General features: G+C 40.2%; 1 protein-coding gene across 7 annotated transcripts in view; it reads right to left on the bottom strand.

The window, feature by feature from the left end:
- Positions 1-24,431, bottom strand: part of MARK1 (microtubule affinity regulating kinase 1) — a 60,073-nt gene that overhangs the window by 16,070 nt on the left and 19,572 nt on the right. For 6 of the 7 annotated variants that reach the window (XM_054170196.1, XM_054170221.1, XM_054170202.1 and 3 more), the window contains exons 2-9: positions 20,798-21,001; positions 20,034-20,087; positions 11,597-11,645; positions 10,398-10,463; positions 9,345-9,415; positions 7,730-7,786; positions 3,646-3,882; positions 3,436-3,555 (exon numbers count right to left, since the gene is read on the bottom strand). In XM_054170196.1, coding sequence (XP_054026171.1) covers positions 3,436-3,555; positions 3,646-3,882; positions 7,730-7,786; positions 9,345-9,415; positions 10,398-10,463; positions 11,597-11,645; positions 20,034-20,087; positions 20,798-21,001 — 858 coding nt within the window. Of the gene's footprint in view, positions 1-3,435; positions 3,556-3,645; positions 3,883-7,729; positions 7,787-9,344; positions 9,416-10,397; positions 10,464-11,025; positions 11,259-11,596; positions 11,646-20,033; positions 20,088-20,797; positions 21,002-24,431 lie in introns of those variants that run through there. The other variant, XM_054170235.1, reaches the window with a different exon arrangement.

Genomic DNA, 24,431 nt, shown 5'->3' with positions numbered 1-24,431 from the left:
GACTGTGATGCCAAATGGTCATCTTTTCCTGTGGATCTTCTCACTGCACTTGACCTAAATGTGTTCACACTTTGGCTGAAGGGAGAAATGCTTCTTAACTCTCTCTATGCCATGCAGATGTTTGCTTAAAAGTTTTCTCCTGCATTCTTTGGAAAATTGCCTTCTGCTGTGGTCCAGATCTTTTATATGCCTGCAAGCTAGAGTCCCTTAATCACCACCACCATGATTCCCCCTTAAGAATATATTAATCTTTTTAAACAGCTAAAAACATTTTCCCTCCCACAGCAACAGGCACATATGACTCTTTAGGGACAGATGCTAATATTGCTCACTAGATTGATAGAAGAGTGAAACAAGTGCCAGCAAATTGTTTCCCACAGGCTCCAAATATGCCTTGCAAACACCAAATTAAATTATTTCTCACAAAGAACAAACAACTCAATTTTCCAGTGATAAAACCAAATTCTTTGTATGTTGTGCTGCTGCTGCCAAATGACAGACCCAAATAGCACAATCCTTACAAGCACAATACAGGAATTTGTATTTGGCCCAGTTAATGTTTTGCTGACAATAAGACTTGTAATATTTTTCTTAAAAGTTTTGCCACAGTGGTTTTTTTGGGCTTTTGAAGGGCATAAAGGGCACAAGCCCTATGAGGAGAGGCTGAAGGAGCTGGGATTGTTTAGCTTGGAGAAGAGGAGGCTCAGGGGAGACCTTATTGCTGTCTACAACTACCTGAAGGGTGACTGTAGCCAGGTGGGGGTTGGTCTCTTCTCCCAGGCAACCAGCACCAGAACAAGAAGACACAGTCTCAAGCTGTGCCAGGGGAAGTTTAGACTTGAGGTGAGGAGAAAGTTCTTCACAGAGAGAGCTGTTAGCCATTGGAATGTGCTGCCCAGGGAGGTGGTGGAGTCACCATCCCTGGAGGTGTTCAAGAGGGGATTGGATGTGGCACTTAGTGCCGTGGCCTGGTAGTCATGAGGTCTGTGGTGACAGGTTGGACTTGATGATCTTTGAGGTCTCTTCCAACCTTATTGGCTCTATGAGTCTATCCAACACCTCTCTGCAGGGACAGGATGGAATTTTAGAAGCACTGGGTAACATCACTATCTAAAATGAAAGGGGGGGAAAAAAAACCCAACCCCCCAAACAAACAAACAAAAAACCCAACCAACCAAACCCAATCAAAAAACAACAACCAAAAAAACCAAAACACCAACACCAATCTGAAGAGAAATTGATGAAAACACCTAGCAAATTGTAGTAAGAGGAAATTCTGTTTTTCCAAAACTTAAACATGGCACAGGGAAAAAAAGCAGCAATCTCTCACCATCTGCAAGTGACTATGCTCCTATCATTAAGTCCTCTAGACTATCATAAATACAAGATAACTAATATCAGTGAAGCACCCTTCACTATTCTCTTCAGTACAGATTTTGTTCAAGTTAAAATTATTTATAACTTCTCACAAAATCAGCATTAGATTCAACTAAGCTGCATGCAGATAGAGCTCAGTAAATGCATGTTTCCTTGCACAGGTAGCATCCATTCCAGGAAGCCTTAGTCATGCCACTACAAATAAAAAGCTGCTTAAATGGGATTTATTCTCTGGAACACCATCCACTGCTGCGCAAGCATGCCTAGAAAGATGAAACAAAAGTCACTGGTGATTAACTCATGCAAATACTATTTTTGAACCATTCTATTTATTTTCTGCTCTACTTTCATCTCTATGGTAAGTAGAAGTTATTTTAAAAAAATCTCAGTTGAAGAATTCACAAAATAGAACAGAACAGCACTGAGAGAGAGCTCTGCACAAAGTATTTAAGTATCAGCTCCAGAGTTATCCAGCAACCTTGAACAAAACCACCTCTTAAAAACACTGAACCTTTTAAACCCCGTGTAAGTTATGCACAGATATTCTACAAATCCCCTGAAAAGAAAACCTCATTTACTAACAAAACAAATGCAAAAAGCAAAGCCTAGTAGAAACCAGCAAGACAAATTCCAGCTGAGGGACACAGCAGGTATTAGCATATGTTAGTTTTTCCAGCTATTCTGAAACAAAGCTACCAAAAAGGGAGAAAAGACAAGACTGAACAGAAAAAACCAGCAATTATTAGCTTGTGATACAAAGACTTCTTTGTATTTAGCTGTATTATGGCATTAAAACAAAAATCCCACATAGTTGTATATCTGATGTTGTTCTTGTATCAATACTTTCAGAAGTCATGCTGGAAATAGTAAGTCAAAAATGCTTATGGTACTGCCTGCTGCTGGTTTCAGTTTTCTGAATAACTCTATGCAGAAAGTATTTACAATCTTGTCTGCTTTCCACACATTTTGAACTAGCTCCATTATCTGACTGCAGCAAGTGGGAGCAGTTTGCACTTTGAAATGTTCTGAAAAAGACAGTCTTTAGTCAGCTGCAATTGAGGTTAGATTTCATTCATTAACACTTTCTGGGTTTAAGCTGCATTGATTCTGGGACATTTTCTCTTTCTATTATTTTTTTATTTGTTTTAAACCAAGATGTTTGGACTCTTAAACCAGGAAGAATGTATCACAGAATGCCAGGTTGGAAGGGACCCCAAGGATCACGTGGTTCAACCTTTCTAGGTGATAGTGTAGTTTAAATGAGATAGCTTGACAGGGTGCTGGCTGAGTCTTAATCTGACCTACACAGGGGAACCCACTACTTTCCTCTGGGAGATGATTCCAATGTCTTAACCGTTCTCATGGGGAAAAACTTTCTTCTGGATTTCAATTGGAATCTCCCCAGGAGTAACTTGTACCTGTTACCCCTTGTCTTTTCCATGTGACTCCTTGTAAAAAGGGAGTCTCCACTGCAGTAGCCACTCTTTATGTACTGGCACATGGTAATAAGGTATCCCCAAAGTCTTATCTTCTTAAGGCTGAACAAACACAGTTCTCTCAGCTTATAGAATAGAATAGAATAGGTTGGAAAAGACCTTTGAGATCATCAATTCCAACCTATCACCCAACACTATCTAATCAACTAAATCAGGGCACCAAGCGCCCCATCCAGTCCCTTCTTAAACACAGCGATGGTGACTCCACCACCTCCCTGGGCAGCCCATTCCAATGGCCAATCACAGAATCACCAAGGTTGGAGGAGACCTCAAAGATCATCAAGTCCAACCTATCACTCTTTCTATGAAGAGCTTCTTCCTAACATCCAGCCTAAACCTCCCCTGGTGCAGCTTGAGACTTCCAGTCCTCCGATCATTCTTGGGGCTGTTCTTTGGACATTACCCAGCCAGTCCACATCTTTTTTGTACAGTGGGGACCAAAACCGCACACAGCAGCAATTGCAAAAAGTAAAGAAGTCTTAAGCAATTATGGTATTTTATCCTTTTTCTTAGTCTGAAGCCCTCCCAAGACTTTTTTCCCCCCCAAGACCAAATTACTTACTTCCAAGCTGCCTCGCTTTATTGGATTCAGTACTAGTAGCTTCTTAAGTAGATTTTCACAGTCTGTGGACATATAGAATGGAATGCGGTACTTCCCCCTCAGTACTCGCTCCCTCAGTTCCTGCAAAATGAAGTTTTAATAGGTGAGCCTGCTAATGACATCAGAGTTCTCAAGAGAGTGAAAGCCAAGCTTTCATTCTGTTAACTGTACCTTTAGATTCTGACCATCGAAGGGCAGTGATCCGCTCACTAATGTGTACAAAATCACCCCAAGGCTCCACACGTCCACCTCAGGACCATCGTATTTCTTCCCTTGGAAGAGCTCCGGAGCAGCGTAAGGCGGGCTTCCACAAAACGTGTCCAGTTTATTACCAACTGTAAATTCATTACTAAACCCAAAGTCTGCAATTTTAATGTTCATGTCTGCATCGAGTAGAAGATTTTCTGCCTAAGAGAAAGACCAAAGAGGAAAAGGGCAACTTATGTACCAAAGCGAGGTCAATAAATGAGGATATTATTATCAGTGTATTAATGTGCATTAGTGCACCAAGGAATGCAAAAACATTTCTAGATTGTTTGCTACCTCGGTCTTTCTTGCAGAACAAAAGAAACTAATCCCCCTGAATACAGCACCAGAGACAAAAGAAACTAATCCCCCTGAATACAGCACCAAAGACTGAAAATTGACTATATTTACTCAGGAAACTAGAATAGAATAGACCAGACCAGACCAGGTTGGAAGAGATCTTTGAGATCATCGAGTCCAACCTATCATCCAACACTATCTATTCAACAAAAAGCAGCTAAACAGACCTGAAAGACAGTAAGTGAATCAACTTTGAAGATTTTCTTTTCTGGAAGAAATAACTGGGCTTTAGACTGAAGTATCTAGACATCTCAGAACAGCAGTTTCAGCTTTTCACAGGTTCATGCCAACTTCTGATGCCAAGGAGCATAAATCTAATCCCAGACATCATCTACCATTTTGGTGAGGTAAACGTTCGAAGGGATTTAAGACTTGAAAACAAGATCTCTTCAGATTACAAGATTAAACTCTTGAAGTTATGTGCTGGCTTTTAGCATTCTGTACCAAGAATTTCTCTCCCCTTCATTATTTGCATTTGCAGTAACAACATTGAGGAATTTAACACTCAAGTATTATGCTATGATTAAAAAAAGCATGTATTCTACACCTAAAAATATGAACGCCTGTGCAGCGATCATCACATGGATACACTGCATCACATACGCAGAGATGCAAGTATTCAAGAACCTGGAGAGTCAGGTTAGAGTGAGGGTGGAGAAATACAAAGACATTATTGGGGGGGAAAAAGTGCATTTATCAAAATGCAACGATGCTGTGCCAGAAGTGCAGCACAACTGGGCAGTATTTACTCATCTAAATGGGTCTAGCTCCGTATCAGCCAACACAGGAGCAGCACAGAGCAGTGCAGGAGTCCTTTTCATGAGGAAGACAGACATTAGGCAGAACAGAGGATTCACTCAATTGCCAAATACAGACATCTCCCATTGGATGCTGCTCTCAAATTGAGCCCAGAAAAAAAAACACCACCAAATGAAAATTACCTTCAGGATTAGAGAATCAGCAATCCAATTTGCTATTTGCTTTGATTACAAGGGTAAAAGTTATTTTGTTTAGGTTTGTTTGCTGATTTCCTTTTACTTTTAATAATTTCATTTGCATTCAATGAACACAACAGGAGACAATTAACTCAGTGTATCAAGCCAGCAGCTACACAACAGAATTTAGCCTTTATCTGGAGTAAAACACAGCCCATTTTAACAAACTAACTATCCTGGAAAATACTTTGTTTTCCCAATTTACAGCCTGTAATCTCAGCTGGTTTCAGCTGATGTGCCTCCAAACAGACTCACAGAGATATTTTCCAGATTTGACAGCCTTCTACATTATACTGCACAAAGACTTCATTTTCCTTGTGGTGAAAACATTACTGTCAGTGCAGCTGCTCTGTGATTACAATAGCCATCCTCGTTCAACAGTACTTTGCTACCCAAGTACCCCATGCTTTTAGGTTCCATACTACAAACAAAAACACCAGAAAACCTCTTTAGCATGCTGAATAGAAAGATATGCTGGTCGGTTACCTGTTCAGAGCCTAAAAAAGTATTAACAGACCCTGCAACAGTAAGATCAATTTTGTGCATCACAGGCTGAGCAAAGTTGGAACTGGTTATTGTCCTTTCTACACAAGCTGCTTATAATCACAGAACATTAAAAGGAGACAGTTTAACTACCCACAGGCCTTGCACTCCCTCCTCTTCTGCCAGAACAGCCTAGACAAACTTGCATTTTCTTGTATGTGTTCCAAGTTTAGTCTGAAGTAACTAACATTTGATGGCGTTTACCCTTTCTGCTATTGGAAGTCAAAAAGGCTTATTAAAAAACCCCACAACAACTCTAAAGTGGTGCTGGACCTCTGCCTTGCAATGCCAACAACGTCAAGTGGTCAGTGTGTTAATACCATGGAGAAAGTCAACAGAAGCAGATGTCAATGCAGACACAGCTTTAAAATTGCTTCTTCCTTCTCTGCAGCTCCACAAGAGTTTTTAAGCGAGGCAGAGATGACACAATGTTTGGAAAGAAGAGATGAAGTTAGAACACCTCTTCAAAGCCATATGTTTAGGCCCTTTCTTGGTGGAACATATTTTCCATTGGCTAGGCTAACCAGCTCTCAGTTATACCTAACACTGAACTTCTCAAATGAGTCTAGCATAACTCCATCCAAGAGAATGCAGAGTGAGAAAAGCAAACAAACAAAGGAATTGTTTTGGAGCCTGCCTGTCTTTCATGTAGGAATGAGACCAGCAGCAGAGTACTTCTGGCGAACGGGATCCCATGTAAACGCTGCAAAGCAGTTTTGGGTAGTCCTGTGAGCAATGTAGTGAGCTGTGTGTGCTGTGGAACTAAGTGGATGAGGGGTGGAGGCTCTAACAGGCTCTTGGGGAAAGAGCAAGGTAAAGGATGCTAAATAACTACATGAGCTGATGCAGCAAGACTCAGTAATACAGCTGGGCTGAGCCAGCCAGCACCAGATAAGCATGACGAGATGGCTGGCTCCCTGCTCCCAGCCAAGTACAGGGCTGAGATAATCAGTGAAAGCTGCTTGTCCAGCCAAGCCAATAGGTCCCTTGGTGTGGCCTTCTGGAAAGCCTGACCACAGAGAATGCAGTAAGCTCCAGGGAGCTTGACAAAACATTCACAGGCTTCAAATCAACCCACAAGGCAAGGAGAAATTTATTTTTACATTGAGATTTCAATGAGATTCAGCCATTCCTTCCCTGCATTCTGAATTGTGCATGCTGGCCAGGCATCTCCATCATCAGATGACAATGGTCCTGGGGCAGGCAGGACTCACCAAAAAAGGATGTATCATCCAACACCATATGCACACAAAGAAGCTGGCAGATGGACAGGTATTAGGGAACAGATTTGTAAGGAAGAGGTTGAGACCACGCTACAGTACATTTAAAGGAATTTAAGACAAAATATGACTGGAAAAAAACAAACCTACAGGACTTATGCATTCCCAGCTTCTCACAAGTGTTTAGATGCCTTAGCCAAAAAGAACATACACCAGTGTTTTGATGTACAGACATCAAAGCAAGAACACAAGCCAGCTTTTAAGCAGATGAAGAATTCGAGTCTAACTCACGTGACATCTAAACCTGGCATGAACACTGACCTGCAATTGCTGAACTCTTAACATGTATGTTTACACAGATAGATTGCTAAAAAGCATAAAAAAAAAAGGAATTTCAACTAAATTTTGTTTACCTTTGATTTATTTTTCTGCCTGAATTAAACACTAGAGTATAAACCACAAGTTCAAGAGGATTAAACCCCTAAGATATTTCTTATGAACCACTTAGAAAAGACTGTCTTATGTAACTTGCAATACATATTTTAACTGCAAATGTTTTAATGAAGTGGTGCAGGCTGTTACCATTGAGCTTCTGCAGATTCAGTGTGTAGGTATCTGCATGTCAGCAGGTATAATTCTTTGGATAGCTTGTCTTTTGCTTAAAGCCAAAGCTGAAATGGAAGTAACGTATATTCTATTCTTGTCTCTCCTCTGTTCCAACAGGCAAGCTACATATATTTTATTCTCCATTTTCTGAGGCACAAAAATAAAGTGACAGTTCCCTCATTCACATGCTTGAGGCACTCATAAATAGTGGCAAGGACCAGAATAGAGAATGAAATTAAATCAATACTGTCAACCAGCAAAATGAAAAGTAAGTTAACAGCCTACCTTGAGATCACGATGAACTATGCATTTCTGATGACAGTACTGCACAGCAGATACAATCTGAAACACCAAGATGATCAGTAAGATGTTTTATTTCAACCTCAGTACAGTTTTTCGTGTATCATTTAGTAATTTAGATGTGATTCAGCAGACATTAATAAAGCTTTCATTTTTGAAAATACCCATTTAAGTTTCACTTAAGCTCAAATGCTAAAAAGCCCCCAAGAGAAGCTTATGGGGAAAAAAAAGGGGGGGGGAAGTTTAATACAAACTTCTCAAGGTAACAGAAGAAACATCTATTTTAAGTGCCGTAACTATCCAGAAAATCATTCCACCCCTAACCAAACAGCTGGATGTTCTAGCTCAGGTTTTTATCTTCTGAAATAATTGCAGCAATTGAATTTTCATGCAGGCTTTCAGATACATCTTTCACATAGGTCTCACAACACGTATAGAAAAGCAGGTTCAAAGCAGGGTGTTTTACATATTCATTACACACCTTGATTCTGAAAAACACCAAACTTCATCTCATTAAAGCTTTTCACAAAATAATCACTAAAAACAGAGCAAGAAGAAGATTGCAGACTTTCTCATTTTGGTAAGAATATAAATCCTGTTACAGAATAACCTTCATAAAAAACAGTTCATCAGCTGACGCCCCTAGGTCTCGATAAGGATGATTTGGGGGTGTTGGTTAATGAAAAACTCAACAAGAGCCAGCAATGTGCACTTGAAGCCCAGAAGGCCAGCTGTGTCCTAGGTTACATCAAAGTAAGTGTGAGCAGAAGGACATGAGAGGCGATTCACTCCCTGTAACCTGCTTTCATGAGACCCCACCTGGAATACTGTGTTCATTTCTAGTTCCCTGTCCTTATGGGGACAGGCTGAGAGAGCTGGAGGTTTTCAGCATGAAGAAGGCTCCAGGGAGGCCTTATAGCAGCCTTCTAGCACCTCAAGGGTACAAGAAAGCTGGGGAGGGACTTTTTACAAGGGCTTGTTGTGATAGGATGAGAGGGAATAGATTGAAGCTCGAGGAGAGCAGATTTGGAATGGATAGGAGTTACGAAGTGAAGGTGGTGAGACACTGAAACAGGCTGCCCAAGGAGGTTGTGGATGACCCCTCCCTGGAGGTGTTTGAGGCCAGGTTGGATGTGGCCTTGAGCAATCTGGTCTAGTGAAGGGTGTCCATGCCCACAGCAGTGGGGTTGGAATTAGATGATCTTTAAGGTCCCTTCCAATCTAAACCATTCTATGAATCTATGACACAGCAATACGTGTCATCATGTCAACCGCTCTCGCTGGAACATGTCAAATTCTAAAACAGTAAAAAAAAAAAGACTAGAACATCAAGTGAGTCACAATAAAAACAAGTGTCTCTTGGGAACATCCACTAAAAAAGGTATGTAAAACAGTCTTACTATTTTTAGATCAGACGTAGGAAGCAGATATTTTTCTCTTTGGGGATTCACCCCCCCCCCCCCCCCTATCTTTAATAAACATTACCACAACAATTACTTTAAAATAAAGTAAAAAACCAAAATTACACTCACACCTATGCCTAGCTGAAAATATCATCAACAGAAACACACACAAAAAAGAGTGAATAGTAATTTCCTACCTGCCTGAATTTTGCACGAGCCTCTTTTTCTTTCATTCTCCCATGTGCAACTAGGTAGTCGAACACTTCTCCTGACCATGACAAAGACAAAAGCCATCAGCCCTATTGAGCATTTTTGACTGCTGTAAACAATCAGACCGTGCTTGAAAACATTCCCTCCCCCACCTTCTTAAAGGGAAAGAAAACAGAAGCAGCCAGGAAAAACTCCTCTTAATTGTTTGCATTGCATTTTGTTTTTGAGACGTGTAATAGTCAAGGAACACAAAAATGGAACCCTTTATACTAAAGATTCATCTTTTTAAAATCAATCCACTTTAAAAACACTGAAAACAGCAACAACAAAATTTACCTCAATCATGAGATACATTGGCAGAGGGAAACAAGCAGATACTTATGTACCACATTGTTTCTCCACACATCTCTAGCAGCTTCACATAACAGTACCTGCATTACCTCTGGTTTTTCCTTCTTGTTCTCTGTCCAATAAAGCTGCTCAAATACCTTTCAGATCCTCATCTCTGCACCACCCAGCAAGCAAGCTAATCACTAGCCCCTTGCTGGATTCCCTTCCCACATACAAACATTTCTCATTCAGATGCTAAGCAGGTTCTCAAGTAGGCACCCACTAACCCCCTCACTCTTTATGATCCTGTTGGTTCCCTTCCCCGTGTTCCTTACTCCCATCCCCCAGACCTGCCTCTCCAAGTGCTTTGGCACACATTTTCAATATAACATTTAGGCACTGGTGGTTGCCTAAATATAGCAGATAAATACTGAGTCAAGTCCTTGCCAGAATCAGCAACAGATGATCTCCTGATATTCCAGCAGACACCTTGGAACAGGAACTATCCTGAAGCACAAACCTGATAGGTTACTTCACTGAACATGATGCAAGCAGGAAAGTCTGCCCGAGGAGATCTGCTAGGACTGTTGTGAAGGCCAGACTGGAATAATCCTTTAACCATAAAATCCTTAAATCATTCCAAGGCATGCAACTAGAATGGCTTTGTGTGTTTTAGTTTACCCTTAAAGCAGAATTAAGAATTCACTTACCCCCACTGGCATATTCCATTACCAAATACAGTGTCTTTTCGGTTTCAATAACTTCAAATAATTTTACTGCAAGAAAAAATGAATGAGAGAGAGAGATTGCAGCAGGGAGCAAAAACACAGCACCAACAAAAATTATACTCATAAAATGAGTATAATTTATGGCCAGTGATAACACTAAACCATATGAAAACTTTAGCTTAGCATTCTTTTGAGGGGGGGGAAAGGCAAAATTAATTCCTAAATCACAATTGATAATAAAGCACATTAATCCACAATTTTCTCAGAGGCTTTTGCACACTGCACAAACAGGTCCATGCAGAAATTAGTGTTTGACAGAGACTTCTTTAAGATCATACAAACCTTCCCTGTTTTGCTAGCAAACTGCTCCCCACTAGAAACCTGAGATTCCAACCAACTAAAAGCTGAGTGGGTACCGAAAATATTATGTCTGAAAGACCTTCCTCAGATTGCAACAGTAACCAGTCATTTAAAACAAACACACACACCACCACCACCCCCAAGAAAACAAATAAACAGCAGAAGCTAAAAGTGCTGGAAAAGAAACAAATGATTCAAAGGATGGGAAGGGAGTGCCTAGCATGTAGTAACTCGTACACCTCATCCATACCTTGTATGCAACAAGCCCTCTGGCCAATTCAGGACCATTAACTGTCTCTGGAACAAGACTGTCCAGCCCTCCTCAGCCAGAAGAATTGTCATCACAAAGTAGGACCCTGAAGCTGTGGGGCAGGTGAAAGAACTAAAGCAGAAAGGGAAAATTACATACTTTGTAATTCTGATTTTCTGGAAACATCAGTCAGTGGGAGTCTTTCCTAGACTGAACTAATGGACTTCTGCTACTTCCAGAGTCAGTCGTGAGTTTTGCCCTCAAGAGCAGTTTCAAAGAAAGAGGGGAGTCGGGGCCCTCAGACTGGAGCACTCAGCATCTGCTCTGTGTGAAAGCTTTCCTGGACTGAGCAGTTCATCTCCTTAGAGCAAAATCTAGTGATTCACTAAAGGAGATGAGACAATGAAGCATTTCCTGAATGCTCACTGTCTTCTTATTTAAAAAAAAAAAAAAAAAAAAGTTTAATGATCTAAAGCATAGCTGTAAAGTATACTCAAATCAAGCCAAAGAGAGTAAAATGTACACTGTATAAGAAAAATACAAAAGGTTTGCAGAAATGCAGGGTTCCTACCAATATTGGGATGATTCAGGATCTTCATTATTCGTACTTCTCGAAACAACTGTCAGGGAAGCAAGACAATTTTCTTAAGAGTGTGTTTATTAGGGAAAGGTTAACACAAGATCTGCAATTTTAAATGGCAAAAAGAGGAGCAGCAGAAGCCACAGAAAACAACATTAGCAAAAATACATTAGATAAATATAGTATAATGCATTCCAGAAAAGATCTCAGACGTTATATAGACATAGCCATGACCAGCAATGTATTACCAGACTGATTTTTAAGCTTGCTACAGACAGACACAGCTAAGTTTTATAGCTCCTTCTGGAGTTTCAGGTTGATCAAAACCACAGCAGATTATTCATGCAAGATTTTATTCTCTCTTTGCTCTGATGTCTTTGGTGACTGGCAAGAAAAGCTAAACACACAGATGTTGCAATGGAATTAGATACCAGGAATTCTGATGAACCCCAGCCCTGCTGCTAAACAAAGGTGAAGCAGGCAAGACCAGTTTTCTGTCATTTACCACATTTTGCACTGGGTCACAAATAGCAATGTCCCTTCTCAACCTGCCAAGGCCTAAAGGTTTATGATTGATGAAGTCTGCTTTAGGATCCTGAGTCACATAATTTAAAACAACTGGACAAACTTACAATCCTAAGTGTATATACTTCAAAAAACCCACACCTCAGGAGTAAACCCATCATTGTCTTAACCAGAAACGAGGTCTTCACCTCGTTCATGGGTTTCTTGATGAAGAGGTGAAGTAAGACTAACTTAGGGGCTCAAAGGGAAGACGGCTAACAAAAGGAATCCAAAATGACCATACAGTTCTGTTACTCTGTACTGGAGGCTATCAATACCAATAGGCTTGCACTGGTTTACTTCAAGTGAGCAGCTTATGCGAATCATCAAATCTATCTACTGTGCTGCATGCTTTTCAGTCCCACATTGGGCTGAAGTAGGATGCTGAAATGAAGAAAAGCTCACTGACTTCAGCATCATGGTTAGACACTTCAGAAACAGCACAACAGCCCTCCTTACAGAGAAGCTTGTCCCACTGCAAATGCACTTTGTGGCTCTTCTATTTGTTCCATGTCTCAGAGAGCACCTCTCTCCATTTTCAAAATTAGTCTCATTTGCTCAGATGCTACCTTTGTATAAGGGCATAATGATACAGAACCCAGTTTCCATTTTATGATGGCTGAGGCTACAAGACAAAAGTTTGCTTAAAGACTGACTTTTTTTACTCCATTTGTGCAACTCAGTCACAACACTTCTAGAATTCTGCATTTATTATGCAAGCTAAGCTCATAGAACAGCACCTTGTTGAAATCATTTAAGTAATTTTATTGCAGTTCTCTATTTACATTCTTTATTTCATGATAGTTACTATCCACTTGCTTTTTAATTGCCACTAAAACCATTTCAGAAGGAAGCAAAGACTGTAACAGCAGTTCCCTCTCTCTGAGAAAATATGAACAGTATGATGCAGTTTGCTTGGGCTCAAAATGTAACATGTGGGTATGGAATACTACACACTACAATTAACTTTTAGCAAATATTCTTGTTTCCTCACAAAGTCAGATATTCCCATGGAAAAAACATCGTACCAGGCTATTCTTTGTGCATTTTTCTGTTTTTTTTTTTTCCAAGCATTTCAATTTGTTGCACAAGAAAAACCTCTCTCAGCTAAACCAGTATTAGTTTCAGAAGAGCTTCTAAGCAGTAAGTGGAAAGCTGCAACTCCTGCCAGAGACTGACAAGATATTTCATAACTTAACAGTATTAATGCTGGTGTAAAAGTTACAGCAATGAATGCATGCCTTCTATAAAGAAGTAATTTCAAGTTAGTAAAAAAGGTCATTAAGAAACACAATTTTACATGAAAAGTGAAGCACAGAGTAATTGGAAGAAAAAAAAGAAGTATGTGCATTCTTCAATGCTCTCACAGGGTTCAGAAGTTTACTAACTATTCTGAGATTCAAACTGATTTCACAGTGACATGAAAATTCTGTTCCACATAACATGTAAATTATTTTGTTCCATAAAGGAAAAAGCCTATTAGGAAATGGGCACAGAAGTCTATTTTCATCAAGAGAGAACATTACTGATGCAGATTGCTATATGAAACATTTACTTGCTCTTGCTCTGACAAGACCTAAAGTATGGGCTTAGCTTTATTCCATATAAACAATTGCTTTGTTTACAACATCATCTATTATATGAACAGACTTTTTTTTTTGGACAACTTACAACATGTTCTCATAAAAAAGAATGTACAGAGTCATAGTAGCTACCACAAGCCTCTCAAGAGGAAGCAGTTACTCTCAACCTTTTGAAAGCAAGCAGCTATTTTAAGGCACATTGTACAGAACTCAGAGTCATAGAACCATCTTGGTTGGAAAAGACCTTTGAGATCATTCAATCCAACCATTCTCCAATGCTACCAAGGCTGGTGCTAAACCATGGCCCTCAGCACCACATCTCTGCCTCTTTGAAACACCTCCAGGGATGGGGATTCAACCACCTCCCTGTTCCTGTCTTTGAGAACCCTTTCAGTGAAGATGTTTGTTCTCCTATCCAATCCAAACCTCCCTTGGTACAACTTGCTTTCTGCTGCATCTCAAGGTCACGAGGTGAATCTGGGTATTTTCTACCTGGTTACTGGCTCTTAGGTGGGCTTCTAGTTTGGGGATTTTGACTCAAATGTATTTTTAACCTTGCCTGAAATGTGTTTGCATGCTTATAGCAAGAACTGGACAAGGCTGAAGCAGCCGAAGTTCTCTTAGGTGATGCTCCTCCAAGCGAATCACGTCAGGTGTAAGCTGCACTGGCTGTTTTCTTTACAGTTGGCTTGCTCTCAGCAAAGATTAGAAAACCTAAGTGGCTGTACTTCCTATAAAACTCCTGTCCCAACCACCTGCCCAGTACTGAAAGCAGAGCACACAAGGTTGCCCTCTCCATGGGGAGACCCACATTACTCTTGAGAGTTAGTTTTGTAGTTGTTACTGGCTTCTGACAAGTTTCCAGCAGCTGTTTACCAGGAAACGGAGATTTTCAGACCTTCTTCTGAAGCAGCTCAATTTCAGGCACCTCCCAAATCAGGCAAATGTAACTTACGTATGCCATAATACTGCTACATAACTAAGTCAAGCAGCTTTGCTAAAGCTGCTTGGCGTGACAGATACCTTCCACCCCAGGAAGAAAGAAATGGTTTGGAAGGCTGAAAGAACTGAAATAACAGAACAGCACTGTGTGAAGGCCACAGACACTTTATACCTTGAGTAGTTCATGGCCCATATGGTCCAAGGGATGTGTAAGGGGATCTCAAATGCAGAGTGGGGAGGAAAAGCAGAGAACCTTATTTCAGCACAGATGTTCAAAAACAGCAGAGGGAGTGGGATGAAAATTAGGCAAACAAACTGTTCTCTGGTGTCCTGGTGTATATTCAGGATTTTAATTCTCCTGGGCCAAGTAAATACACATTTATACAAATTAAGAAACCACCAATGGTCACTCCTTTAATTCTGTCTTGCAAGAGGGAAACAAATCTAGAAAACCTCTGAACAATGGGTAACATTTGAATCAAAGTGTTAAAAACATGCTAGTACTTGAGCACATGATTTTACATTGCAACTCTGCATTCCATGGAGTGCTGCTTTGGGATAAATCTCCACAGCACTACCACTTTCCCCTTGAAGAAGCATGCTGCTCATTGATACTATGGCCACCACACCCCTCAGTATCACCCAGGATACCTCTGTATGGACAGAACAGTGAGATTATCTCCCCTTTCACAAGGCAAACTGCAGGATTATATGATCATCTGTTTTACTGAACAGAAATAGTGCTTTCATAATTCATGCACATCTCAGTGCTCCCCAACTTCTCTCCCATAACCCAACCCCACATTTGTATCACAGAATGGTAGGGGTTGGAAAGGACCTTTGAGGATCAGTAAGTCCAAACCCCCTTCCCAGAGCAGGATCACCTAGGTCTGGTCACACAGAAACATGTCTAGGCAGGCCTTAAATGTCTCCAGAAACTGAGACTCCACCACCTCTCTGGGCAGCCTGTTCCAGTGCTCTGCCACCCTCAAAGTAAAGAGGTTCCTTCTCATGTTTAGATGGAGCTTCCAGTGTTCCAAGTTTATGCCCACTGCCTCTTGTCCTGTCACTGGGGACCACTGAGAAGAGTCTGGCCCCATCTTCCTGATACCCACTCCTTTGGTATTTGTAAGCATTGAAAGACCACCACTCAGCTTCCTCTTTTCCAAGCTAAACATCCTCAGCTCTCTCAGCCTTTCCTCATACGATAGATGTTCTAGTCCCCTCATCATCTTTGTGGCCCAGTGTTAGACTCCAGTAGTTCCAGGTGCCCCAGCTCAAGAAGGACAAAGAAGTGGACACGGTAGCCTAGGTGAGGCCTCATCAGGGTAAAGTAGAGCAGGTGGAGAATCTCCCTCAACGTCCTAGCCACACTCCTCTTAATGCATCCCAGGATGCCATTCGCCTTCTTGGCTGTGAAATGACCACCCTGTTTTTAATAAAGTGCTATCATTCAATCAAAGCCCTTGAACAAGCATCTCCTTGTTGCAAACAGATTGTAGCCTCAATAGCTTCACTTACAGTAGAGGCCAGTCAGCAGCACGCTCAATTCACAGAGCTTCTACCTATGGAAACGGCACAAAGCTTGAATATTCAGTTCCTGCTTTTCACGTTTCATTTTCAGGGCACAGGCTGCAGGAAGAGCTTCTGTCACACCTTTGCTAACACTGCTACTTGCTGCCAGGTCAATATCAAATGTTTAAGACTTACTATTTTAAGTCTACTACAACCAAAGCAAAAATTTCCAATTAACCAAGGCTCTTCCTTACTTTGAAAGATGTGCTTGAATGGTTCTCTGGTTTCTGAACCATTATAGAGAAAGGATGTTACAAAGAAAGCATTTTTCAATAGCCATCATATTGAAATTGTTCTGAATCTTCTACTACTTCTTTATTTCTGTTCTGCTTTTCTTAATAGAAAGACTCTAAGTTTGAGCCTTTAGATATGTTTAAAGAATAAAAAGAGGCTCACTAACCTCCCTGAAGAGGGAAAACCTGAAATGCCACTTGCTAATGAAACAACTAAGGCAAAAAAAAAAGTGCCTTCTGCTCCACTAGCAACTTGCAGAACAGCAATAGAATGTTACTTCAGAAACATCCCTAGGGAAGCCAGTGCAAGGAGGCATTTCCAATGCAGCAGACAGGCAGAAAGTAAACTGGCTATTAGTTATAAACTATAATCCAAATACTTAGGTTTGAGAGCAAACGACAATTTGTGACACTGGAAAAAGCTGTCAGCACAATGTCACTATTCAAGACAGCAACTTTACTAAAAAGCCATCTCTGTCTTCTAAACAGGAGCTCAGTGAGTAGGATGGGAACCACTTACTGAACAAATGGGTAATAAAATAAGAAGCGGTATCAGTCTATTTAAAGATGCAGAAGTCTTGAAGCAAGACTCAGAATCTAACTTCAGACTATTACATCCCATGCACAAGGATGCAAAATTAAAAATTCATGAGGCCAACTTACTTCACAGAATCACCAAGGTTGGAAAAGACCTCAAAGATCAAGTCCAACCTCTCACCACAGCCCTCATGACTAAACCAATGCACTAGAACCACTGTATCTTCAGAAGCAATGATTTGCACTATCAAAATGTGTAGGCAGGAAGTATTCCTGTGTCATCTCCTAATATATGACAGCTTGAGTTAAAATAATTATGTCTGTAAACTACCCTCTCCGTACTGCATGGCTTAAATGATATTAGAGGGTGAGTAAAAGCAAACTGAACACTTTCTTTGCTTTCATATCTGTGAATAACTACAGACCCAGTCTGTACAACACTCTCAGCAGCCGAAGTATGTGCTCAAATGTTTCTGTTTACAAAACAGAAGGGTGCATGAGAAGCTACGATGCCTCAACTCCTTTTGCTTAATTAGGTCAGTAGTAAGCCCTATGGCAGAACCTACTTGCACTTGGTATCCTTTATATATGATGAATGGAAAGGGAATGGTTTTCTGAATGACCCTGTGCATAAAATCACTACATATTTGTCTTGTTTGATCAACAATACTCCATGGTGATTGAAGGCCTAAATGTTTTGCTCACCTATATACAAATTACCAGCTTTGAAGTGCTAGAGACTGTCCTCTCAACTGCACTAATTTAGATGGGTGCAAACACAGGACTGGTATTTTTGTGGCAGTACCACTCATTAGAAAAGTGTCTGTTCCTACAAGAACAATACTGCTGTCACTTCTTCCCATTTCCAACACTACTTCCTGAAGAAACAACAATCGACTACTTTGCAGTCCTATGTGCAGTATAACCCTGATAGAAAAATCCACAAGACAATGATATTATGCAGTACATCATCACAAAATTAGTTCAGTGCAGAAAGAAAAACAAAGATGAGTGATTTCATGGAAGGGGCGGGGGGGGAGAGAAATAATATTGTTTTATTGACAATACACAAATGGCCTAGCAAAATACTAACAGAAGTAGTCATTCTAAGTATGCTGATGAACCATTCTCTCATCTTTATTTGCTTAAAAAACCAAACACTTGAGTGACTGTGCAAAGAAACCTGTGCTAAAGATGACTTAAAAACTCTCAGGGAATCAGTTGCTCCAACTTTTTCAGGAAATTGTAGCATTCAGAGCTTCACAACAAAGATTGTTTTTTCTGCCAATTACAATGAAGATGTTACCAAGGAAAAGTTTACTCCAACAAATTATCACACACTTTCCAATTAAGCAGAAGATGTAGGGGATAAATATTTCCAGAATTTATTGAAGAAGAAGAGAACTGTGGTTAAATTACTGAAGTTCAGCTGCTTCCAATTGTACCTAAAAATGTTTTCTCTTATGGATCAGCTTCCCATTAAAAAAAAAACAACCAACAAGTCAGAGCAGCAGTGCACTGTTAGGTGAGTATTGTGTACTAGTGCAGGGGGAGGAAAATTTTTTGCACTGTGAGGGTGACGGAGCACTGGGACAGGCTGCCTGGGGTGTGTGGAGTCTCCTCTGGAGATATTCAAAACCTGCCTGGATGTGTTCCTGTGTGCCCTGCTCTAGGTGATCCTGCTCTGACAGGGAAGTTGGAGTAGATTATCTTTGGAGGTCTCTTCCAACCCATAAAAATTCTGTGATGGCATCTTTTGTAGGCTGTGAGAGTTTCATTTATACTTGGAAGGATTTAGTGAACAATTTATTTTAATTTTGTAAAATACAGCTTATTTATCATGGAAGCAATAATCCCAGAACTAAGTTTTTCCATGCTTATTTCTCCAGAAAGTTGTAACATGTTTTACCCTTTCATTGCTCAACAATGAGACAAACCAACCTAGCTCCTCGAGTGTAAATAGCAAGCTAGGTTGCACAGAAGCTGTGTGAGCAGCACCAGATTTCACCAGTATGCTTTGTCACACACCCATATGGGTCCCTCTTCACGAGCTCAAACATTAGAAAAGAGACTTGCTTATTACAGGATACAGGACTTAAGGATAGCAAAGTTTCTGCATGGCCTCTGCCCAGCAGGTTGAATTAAAAAATAAACAAACTCTGAAGAATCCATACTCAAAAACAGCACAGAAGAACAGCAGTGAGCCCTAGCCCCTTTCTCTCCTTCTACAGCTACAAACAGCAGCACTCTAGTATTTGTAAACAAAAAATAACCCAAATATTTATAATGAGCAACCTCCACCAGGACAATACAGTATTTCTGTGCTTCAACCAAACCCAAACACATACCTAGTTAAATAGGGAAAAAAACCCAACCCAAACCAAACAACCCAGGGTTTTGTTCAAGCACTTAATCACCATGGTTATGAAGAACTTCTGAATGTCTGTCTACAGACACAAACAAATAGGTTCTGATTACCTTCAGTCATTTTGTAAATTCTATGCCCAAAAAGTAGTTGCCAAAGGTGCCCTGAACAATGTTTTTATATTATTAGCTTTAATAAAATCTAAGGTACAACCCCCCACGTTAAAGGCATAAAAATTGGCACTGTTATACATCCGTGAAAAACAATTACCAGACTAAATAAAAATCCAAGAAAAATCCTATCATGTACAGCATTATGGCTTGATTTAGTATGTAGACAAAGCACATGTGTGCCTAATTAGATACCAAATTTTATTGTTAGTAAAGAGCACATCTAGAGGAGAAAGAAAGAGTAAAGCAGCAATGCCTGGATAGAAACCACACAGGAACTGCCCTCAAACAAACTGCACGTGCACCTTGTAACAAGGACAGGAGGATATGTCTCCTAAGGTTGTTCAGATATAATGTTATTTGTTTAGCAAGACAAAGGGACCAAATACTTTTGTCAACTAAATAAAAGATCACAGATCAACTGTTCATAGAACTTCAGATTTTAGGATATATTCTTACCTTTTGCAGACTAGTAGGATTTAGCTGGGTTTTATCTATGATTTTCACAGCAACCTTGAAAAATAAAACAAAACACACCACAAAACCATGGATTATTAAAGTCAGAAGAAAAGTTTAAGCAAAACCATATCTCATTTCTGTAAGGAAAAGCACAGATGTGCCTATAAGACAGGCACACACATTTGCTTTTATGCATTTCATCAAGCAAAACTTCCCTCACCTATTAAGATCTACCAGCAGGAGCTCAGAACTTTTGCCACCAGATGGAATCAGTTTTACACTTGAGTCAGCGTTAGGACAGAACAATGTTGTTCTGTCCACTGCAAAACTAGGCTCCCCAAACACAAGATCTATCCAGCATTCAATATAGATATGATTGATTGACCCTTAATATCAATATAAATGAAATCTATCCATTAATAGATTTCTCTTCAGATTTAGAAGTGCTTGGGGATGAACAGACCCCCCTCCCAGCCTCAAAACATCCTTTGATGTGCAACACCCTTTTCAATCTCTTCAGCAAAGGCTATAATGTTTTTTAAAAGGGGTGAATGGTTAGAGGGAGTAAACTCTAGCACCTCAGGTAACTTTGCCTATATCCTCAAACAGCCTCTTTTGATCTTCCCTTTATGATGACCAAAACAAAAATACTACTTTTCTGCTCAGAAGAAAAAGGTAAAAGAATAACAGAAATACTCATTTAAAAAGGCAGCCAAAGAGAATATAAAACACAGTCAGCCTTTTCTTTCTTCTGAAAGGCTTACCTCTCTTCCAGTAAGCACATGCCTTGCCAGTTTCACTTTGGCAAAGTTTCCTTTTCCTATTGTTTTCAGCAAGCGGTAATTTCCAATGTGAGGATGCTCTTCATTGGTAGATGTAATGGAATTTCTACATCGGGGGATGTTTTGTCTGCTACTCGACTTGATAGGCTGGACGTGTGGCTCAGTGTATCCATCCACTGAGGTATGCTGGAAGGCAGACAACAGGATTTAGCTCCTTGGATTTTAGACAGTTGCTGAAGCACAGACTAAAAGCATTAAAAGGTGTAGAAGGGAATAATTTATTTACTTTTACAATGTAGCTGAGAACGTTGGATGGTAGCCTAAGGAGAGCATGCCGTTTCTGGGCAGAATTTGATGTACGTCTCAAGGAAAATCAGTAGAAAGACTTGATCAGCTCCAAGAGCAAAACTAGAGACACCTAGACTGCAATCAACAAACTATTGAAGACTTCTTTGAAAATATAAAACTATGCCAAACTACACACTGTGCTGCAAATAAACTTGTCTCATCATAATTAGATTCAGTCTATTGAAAATCACAGAAAACCTTATTACTATGTACCAGTACATAAAGGGTGGCCACCATAATTGTGGAGACTCCCTTTTTACAAGGAGTTACATGGAAAAGACTCCTGGGGAGATTCCAATTGGAATCTAGGAGAAATTTTTCACCATGAGAACAGTTTGGAATCATCTCCCAAGAGAAGCAGTGGATTCTACTACCATGGACAGTTTAAGACTCAGCTTGGCAGGGTGCTGGGCCATTTCATTTCAACTACACTATTACCTAGAAGGGTTGGACCACGTGATCCTTGGGGTTCCCTCTAACCTGGCATTCTGTGATTCACAGAATCACCAAGGTTGGAGGAGACCTCAAAGATCATCAAGTCCAACCTGTCACCACAGACCTCATGACTACTAAAACATGGCACCAAGTGCCACATCCAATCCCCTCTTGAACACCTCCAGGGATGGGGACTCCACCACCTTCCTGGGCAGCACATTCCAATGGCGAATGACTCTCTCAGTGAAGAACTTTCTCCTCGCCTCCAGCCTAAACTCCCCCTGGCACAGCTTGAGACTGTGTCCTCTAACACAATAGAAAAATAATCTTTGTCCTTTGGCACATTTGGAAACAACAGTCCACTCTCTTCTCTTAATTTTTCTCTACTTAAATACTATGATGAGAAAAGCAGTTTTGAGTAAGCTTTGTTCCCAAAAAGCTGCTTGCATCTTTTTATAAGCCACAGTAGTTTTCATTCAAGTAACTAGCAAGCCACATCATTACTTAAAAATAACAATCTATTCTTAAAAAGCTCCATGGTATCTCATAAATACATTTTAAATATCAAGAAGTCGGAAGAACTTCAGGATGTTATTTTTAATACATGCCAACACATCATCCCACATTAAATGTTAGTCACTGAAATCTGCAGTGCTTCTGTACTCCTCAACTTCCAAGTATATAAGGGGCAAGATACAGATGGGGCTTGGAAGTGATCCAAGGAGAAATCAAAGTAACGGAAGATGTCAAAGGGGTGTTAAGTGTTTCAGTATTTCAAATGCTTTCTAAACACTGGTGGCAGATGGGCACAAATGTTTAACAGGTAAAATTTAGCCTCTCATCTTTTTAAGTTACAGATTTTAAGGCAGGCAAATACTGTAGGTAGAGACAGTGTCTTCTCAGGCTGGTTTTTGGATTTTGGAACAGGCATGCCTATTCACAGCTCTGTCAGTTCCTGCTAAGCATAAAGCACCAACAAAACTCAAAAGACACCTTAACAATTTCCCATTGTTCACTGCTTCCATCAAGAAGTGGCTATCTTGATACCTTTATATGGAGCATTAACTGAGCCTGTTTCTTTACAGACCAAAGGTTTCTAGATCTTTGACCTTAAGCTGAAAGTAGGATCAGAAGGCAGCGGAAGGTTTCACTGCTTTTTCACGATACCCAACCTAATCTTAGTCTACACTGATCCCAGATACCTCTCACTCCTTATGCAAATAGTTATTTTCTTATACAAAATGGAATTTAAAGCAGTGCTTTCAATTTTGATATGCATTTCTTACAGACTAAAGTCAATCCGCTCAGGTAAACACCCAGGCTTACAGATAGTCCCACTGAGCCAACCGGAGTTATTCCGGGACATAAGCACTAACAGAATTGGGGAAACTAGCAAACAGCTGCAACACAACCAGGAAAAACAAGCAGCACGCCACAACCAGAACGTTCTTCCCAAATGTAGCACAACTCTGCTTACATCACCTCCAGCATTATTAATTATTCACTATGGCCAGGAAAACGCTCCTAAATAGAATTTTCTGTTTGTCTTCTCATTACCTGAGTCTCTCTGCAAAGCAGTACTTTACCCCCACTGCTAAAGTGTTCCCCAAATTACTGCAGAACTAAGCAAGCCAGGCTTGTTTAGATTCTGTGTATTAGACACATTTATTCAACCATGAAATAACATGCTAGCAATAGTGTTTATCCTTTAGAAGCACATCATTAAAATACTTTCTGTGGAGTCAGAAAGAAGGGATCATAAGGAGAGCTGCAGGCAGAGGGACCTTGAAACATTCCCTCAACACTGGACAGTAGCCCTGCACGTGATAAATCAGAGCACAAATAGAAGTCCTGCTTAAGAAAACACTCTGCAAGATCAGTAGGGTTTTTTTGGTGCTGATAATGAATATCACAGACGTACGTAGAACCCCATCCAGGGATGCAGTACTCTACAAGCAAGTTTTAAGTCTTTCAGCCCATTCATGTATACAGTTAGAGCATCACTACTTGAAATATAATGTTTACCAAGAGCATCACCAATCCTGCTACCCCTTGCCAGTTTCATATGCTTCACAGTCTGCTTCCAGTAGATACTTGAAGGGATCTTTCAGATAAGCAGTTAGATAAGCAAGCAAAACAACATCAGAGGCAGAAAAATGGCCTCACGAGACAGATCAATCCAGAGCAGATTTAATGGGGAAAACATTTATTTAATCCTAACAATATAAAGCAGAAGCAAATCTGAAGGGGAAAAGAAAACAAAGCCAAAACACAAAACAAATAATGAGGGTCATGGTCATGACAATTCTCAAGTTTGGTCTTTCTTTTTTGTGACATAAAAACTAAGCCCCTTTGAACAGCTTTTTAATTATTCCATTACCTTCAGAGTCAACCATTCTCCCCAGCTAAGCCCAAGGGTGACAGAAGACATGCATAAAGGTCAAAGTTACCCAATTTGTGAGGCACATATATATACATACATAATTTCTGAATTTGAACAGCACTGAATGAAAAATTCACATTATTCTTCATGAGTCCTGCAACAGGCCTCTCTTTTGCACATACCCAGCTTATTACTATTGGAAAGTACAGAGGAATTTAAACTCATCAGCTGGAAACCAGAATTCAATGAAATCAAAACATGACAAGGTTAATATGGTGAAAACCAAAATTACCCTAAGCAAATCAAATCACATAATATCTCAGGAGATTATTTCCAAACAATGCTGAAGTTGAATTCCACAGAAGCATCCACACTGTCTAGAAAGACAAGCTACATGGCTTTAAGAAGCTTCTGGTCCATTACAATACACTCATTCATTATGCATCAGCT

The sequence above is a fragment of the Dryobates pubescens genome, chromosome 2, assembly GCF_014839835.1.
Source record: "Dryobates pubescens isolate bDryPub1 chromosome 2, bDryPub1.pri, whole genome shotgun sequence".
NCBI lineage: Eukaryota > Metazoa > Chordata > Aves > Piciformes > Picidae > Dryobates > Dryobates pubescens.
The sequence above is the reverse complement of the archived record's forward strand: the minus strand, read 5'-3'. Positions and strand labels throughout refer to the sequence as shown.